This window comes from Thermobia domestica, chromosome 3, assembly GCF_964235325.1.
Source record: "Thermobia domestica chromosome 3, izTheDome1.hap1.1, whole genome shotgun sequence".
In the NCBI taxonomy this organism is placed as follows: domain Eukaryota; kingdom Metazoa; phylum Arthropoda; class Insecta; order Zygentoma; family Lepismatidae; genus Thermobia; species Thermobia domestica.
The window spans coordinates 225,584,902-225,590,678 of NC_137456.1; the positions used below are offsets into that span (position 1 = coordinate 225,584,902).

Genomic DNA, 5,777 nt, shown 5'->3' on the forward strand with positions numbered 1-5,777 from the left:
AGATTATAAACCAATTAGACATAAGGCATATCCGATGTCCAGGGTTGCACAAAGAGAGTTAGATAAAATATTAGATTCACTATTGGAACAAAATATCATTCAACCTAGTTCAAGTGAGTATGCTTTCCCATGCTTCTTAGTGGGAAATAGGGATGGTTCTAAGAGGTTAGTAGTTAACTATACTGATCTGAATAAAGAACTAATAGTCAATATTCAATATACACCACGTATTGAAGATGTCCTAGCAGAATTATCAGAAGGTGTTGTTCTATCTAGAATAGATATAAAGAAAGCTTATCACACTATAAGATTAGCTCCAAGCTCATATAAATATACTGCATTCCTCACGCATAGAGGATTATTTGAGTTTAAGTATGTTCCATTTGGCATTGCCTCTGGATCTTTTCTACTTAGTAAATTGATAACAGATATTTTGTATCCTCTGAAAGATCTAGGAGTAAGTTGGTATGCAGATGATGTAGTAATTGCCAGTTCCGATATTCCTTCACATATGAAAACATTAGATTTAGTCCTAAGTAAACTTGCTCAGAGTGGATTAAAGTTGTCAGTAGATAAGTGTTGTTTCTTTCAACGACGAATTTCTTATTTAGGTCAAATAATAGAAAATGGTAAAATGTATTTAGATCCAGCTCCATTAGAAATAATAAGGAAACTACCAAGACCTAAAAATAGGCGCGCTGTGATTGCCTTGTGTAGTTTTGCTCAATATTATAGTAGGTATATACCAGATTTTCAAGAAATTTTATAGCCAATTAGTCGTCTACGTTCTCCTAAGGTTCCCTTTGAGTGGAAAGAAGAACAAGGTGTAGCTCTTAAGAGATTGAAAGAATGTTTTGAAAGTCATGTAATATTGAAATTACCGGATCTAAATGAGCCTTTCGTTATCAAAAGTGATGCCTCAAGTCATTCAATAGGACGCGCTATCTCACAATTAGATGCTGAAAATACATTAGTTCCTGTAAGTTTTTATTCTCGGAAGCTTAAAAAGTATGATGTAAACAAGCCAATCTTTGTTCTTGAACTCATTGCAGCTTTAGAAACCATGGAACGTTTTCGTACATTTTTTACATCAACCCTTTGAGTTGAGAATCGATAATTTGGGTCTAGCTTATGCTCTTAGAAATTTGAAAAGAGTTAAGAGATATGGTAGTTTATTATATAGGCTTTTTGAATTTAACTTTACAGTTAAGAGTGTACCTTCGTCCTTAAATGTACCTGCAGATTTCTTATCGCGTTTACACAATATAGAAGATTTCGAAGATTTCAATGAAGATCCCTCATTAGATGAAGAGGTCATTAACTTATTTATGGTGAATATATGGAATATGCCTTATGCACAACTTTCTATTAAGGATCATCAGGAAAAGGATCCCGAATTGGGGCCTATATTTGCTAGGTTGAAAAATAGAGAGGAGGTTCAGGGATATAAACTTGTAAAGGATATCCTATGCAAGCGTACTAAAGCTTTGAAGAACCCTTACAAGATTTGTTTGCCCAGGAGTTTATCAAGAAACATCATTGAATTCTACCACTCTTATATTCTTCCTGGGGCGCACTTGGGTTTTCCCATATGTGCTTTTAAGATCTGTGCAAGATATACGTGGCCAGAAATGATAGCAGAAATTCGAGATTATGTGACTTCTTGTATTGAGTGCCAGAAGTCTAAAAGTAAGAATACTAAACCTATGGGAGAGTTGGTATCAACCTATGAGACGTTTCCAAACGGAAGATGGTCTTGTGACGTCATTGGACCCCTCGTACAGTCCAGTTCGGGCCGATTTTGTTTAATTGTTGTAGATTCTTTTACGAAAAGAATTTTCTTAGAACCTTTTAGAACTATCTAACCAGGTTATCATTAACAAGCTATACAAGTTGATGTGCCGTCATGGATTTATCCACGCCTTATGCCATGACAATCACTCTGTGTTCGTATCAGCAAGATTCCAGGATTTCTTGTATGCAAATGGTATCAGGGATAAGAGAATCGCACCGTACCACAGTGGAAGTAACGCAAGTGAACGTTACATACGAGTTATCAAGGACTCTTTGAAAGCATACTTTGCAACGAAGCAACATCATTGGGACAAAGGCATTCATGAAATTGAATTTTCTCTGAATACATCTGTCCACTCAGAACATAAACACAGTCCGATGGAATTAGTGTATACATATCCAGTGTTTGATCCACTAGATGTGAAATGGAATGTTGATTCACTTGATGTTCGCCACAGGGATTCAGATATCTGGTTGAATGCCTTGCGGAATATGGAACGAGTATGGCTGCGTAGAAAGAAGTTATACGACAAAAACAGAGTAGTGTCATCATATCGAGTGGGAGATAAATTATTAATTAAGTCCCAATTCCAATCTTCCCTTGCTGATAAGGTTACGAAAAGCTTATGTCATCGGTGGCTAGGGCCATACACTGTTATTAAGTTATTAACGAAGAATACCGTCCAGGTACAAAATGATTCGGACGAGCGAGATATTAGGAAATGTCACGTCTCTTTAACAAAGAAATTTAGGGTACCACGATCATAGAGGTATGTTTTAACAATCTGTAAATTGTTATAGTGAGATAAATTATTCTAAAATTGATGGTATCGGTAGATATTTCTATAAAACTACATCCTAATTTCATAGTTCATTTTTACATATGTATATAGTCAAATCATTAATATCATTCTTGTATAAATGTTATTTATTTGTATTGTTCCGGAACTCAGTCATTAGGTATTGTAGTATGATTGTTATCATTTGTATGTTTGTAAGTTGTAAAAATTTAAGTTAATGTATACACATATACTAAAGTACTTTTGTTTTCAGGAATAACAAAGATCTTAATGTAAATTGGAAGATGTAAAGTCGCTGATTCGTCTATTCCAAAATAATGTATTTGGCCTCATTATGTGGATGTTATGGAATGAATGAACTCATCACGATCATAATTTATCATCTAGTCGTTGAGAAATTGGAAATATCTGAAGAAATCTACCATCAAGATAACTATTAATATTCACAAACTTATAGATTTGAAATAATGAAAAGAATTAAATTTGTCCACTGTTAATAAGACAAATGTATATGCTTATATTTGAAGTTACATATGATGAAAAATTCTATATATTTATATTCCATATTATTCAGCTTCTTATTTATTGTAAAATAAGAGATTAATATATATATATATATATATATATATATATATATATATATGTGTGTGTGTGTGTGTGTGTGTGTGTGTGTGTCTGTATGTATGTATGTAGAGAAAAGATTTTGTATAATTTTGGATATAATTTATCAATGTATATTGTTGTCATACAGTAGAGTATTTTTATTTTATGTAGTTATTATTTGGAAATTTTCTTTAGTTCTATTCTGTTTAAGTTTTGGATTTAATTTTATTTAATTTTCTTTGGTTTCTTATTTAGTTAGTTTAGAGTAGTTAATAGTAATTAACAATTATTCGACAACAATATAACTTCATAATAGCATTTAGCTTACAGGTTGTTATATATTAATAACATTAGACTTTTAAAAAACTAGATTATTATTAGAAAAAAATATTGCATTTTTTTAAGTGGACGAAGGGATGTGTGTAACGGTTAGAGATCTAAATCTCTATTCCGTCGGAAAAAAAGGAAGGGTCTCTCGAGAGTCCGGATAATTTGGTTTAGTTTCCTACCCTGTAGTGCTTTCAGCTACTGTCGAGAGGAAGCTTAGTATCGTTCTTCGTATGACTGGTTGTCAGCGCCATCGGTCATTTTTGGAACTACTCGTTCTACGTTTGAAAGCTCAGGGTTGGGCTAAATATAATAGTTCGGAATGGGTAAGGTGCAACATCATCTAATAAGTGAAGTAAAAATCGGCGGAGAAAATGTCTTTACAATGTTTGAGAAATCCAAGTGTAATTAATCGTGAAGTTATTACCAGAATTGTTATATAGAGCAAATCCTTATATGAAAGTTAAAATATATCTTCTTATCGTGAAGTGTGTTTGAGTAAGAAAAAGAATTTCGACGTAAGTTTCATTACTCTTGACCATTTTGATTGTGATCAACATGTGATAATCGGTCATTTAAGGTAGTGTATTTCGTTGTTGAATTTTGGAAGATCTCCTACTATTCAATTTATACAGTAAATTGGTAAGTTCTTTAAATATATATATTTAAGGTTAATATTTTTGTATCTATTTTGAAGTTTGTTGTAATTCAATTTCTATCAGTTGTATCGAAAATCCACTTGCTTAGATTTTGTATTCAACTCTATTTGACCATATATAAATCATACAGTAAGAATTACCTTCTTTTCTTAATATATAATTAATTACTATATAAACCTTAGTTAGCGCATTTGTATTTGACATTTTGAACTTTAGATGAGTAATTAATTACTTTTTCGATGTGATATAAATTCACGTCATTTTTGAAATAATAATAGAAAAAAATAATTCCCCCCGATTTAGCAGAGCTAGATTCCTATTCTGAACAATTATTCTGGTTTCAAGGACCTGAAGCTAATATTCTATTCTGTGCAACTACACTTTTGTTTAGATTTTTTTTATTTTCTAATGTGCGTTACACATTCAATTCTGTGCAATTTTTCTTGCCTTTTGGGCCTCAAATTTCGAAATTTTGGTTGGGGGCTAATGCCCCCTATCACCGTTTTTTCTGCAGAAAATAAAAAAAAATTTATTTTATAAGTTTGAGTATTGTTCCTACACAATGTGTCATTCCAATTCTCCATGTTCTTAAAGCACTTCTGACATACTATTACTAGCATTTTGATATTTCACGATCAAAGTCTTGGATTGGTCTGAGTCCCACCTAAACGGTTTTTCTTTTTTCAGGAAAATAAGGTACCCGTATTCTCTAATTTTATGTCTACAACATCTGTAAACAATTTTATTCCCTCCGGTTCATTTCCTCTGGCCTCTCGGACCTCAACTTTCAAAATTTTGGGTGGGGTCTTTTGCCCCCTAAAACTGTTTTTCTGCAGAATATTAAGAAAAACCTATTCGTTTAATTTTTGCATATTGTTCATACAGTAAATTGGGTTTCAATTCTTCACGTCCTTTACACACATGACATTCTGTTAAGCGCTTTTAATATTTCGTGATGAAAGATTTGGAGGGATCCGTGTCCCATCTAACCGTTCTTTTCCAGGAAAATACGAAACCCGTATTCCCTCATTTTACGTTTTCAGTATCTGTGCCCAATTTCGTTCACTTCGTTCCACTTGTTATTGTTTTTCGGACGTCAATTTTCAAAATTTTGGGTGGGGGTTTTTGACTTCTAAAACTGTTTTTTCCGCAGAAAATAAAAAAAACGTATTCATTTATTTTATGTGTAGTATCTACTTTCCAAATTTTATCAAAATCGGAGTGTTACACTTGGATAGTGTAATTGTCAATCATTGTAGAATTAGTTTCCTTATTCCTCTATCAATAAGAAGTTGTCTGACAAGTAAAGATTCCAATGCATGAATCTTCTTGCGCGATGAGACGTAGTGCGACTGATAGAGGATGTGGAAATATGTATATGTTCAAAGTTATAAGGGCTGAACGTAATAAAAACATAGGGGGTCAAAATTGGTGGGAGAAGGGCTGCGTTTTATTATTGAAATACATCAAATAAAATGTTGAAACATGAAATTAGTAAAAGATAGACAAGGGAAACGGTGGTAGTTTCACAGTTTGGCAAAAGAAGAATGGACAGAGTAGACCACGAAAACCGGCACCATCTTGAATTCCACCA

At 32.9% G+C, this 5,777-nt stretch overlaps 1 protein-coding gene across 1 annotated transcript; it reads left to right on the top strand.

Moving 5' to 3' along the window:
- Window positions 1-1,896: 1,896 nt before the first annotated feature.
- Window positions 1,897-2,562, top strand: LOC145682138 (uncharacterized). Its single transcript, XM_081753727.1, has one exon. It carries the CDS (start codon window positions 1,897-1,899, stop codon window positions 2,560-2,562), a length of 666 nt encoding a protein of 221 aa, XP_081609853.1.
- The last annotated feature ends 3,215 nt before the right edge of the window (window positions 2,563-5,777 follow it).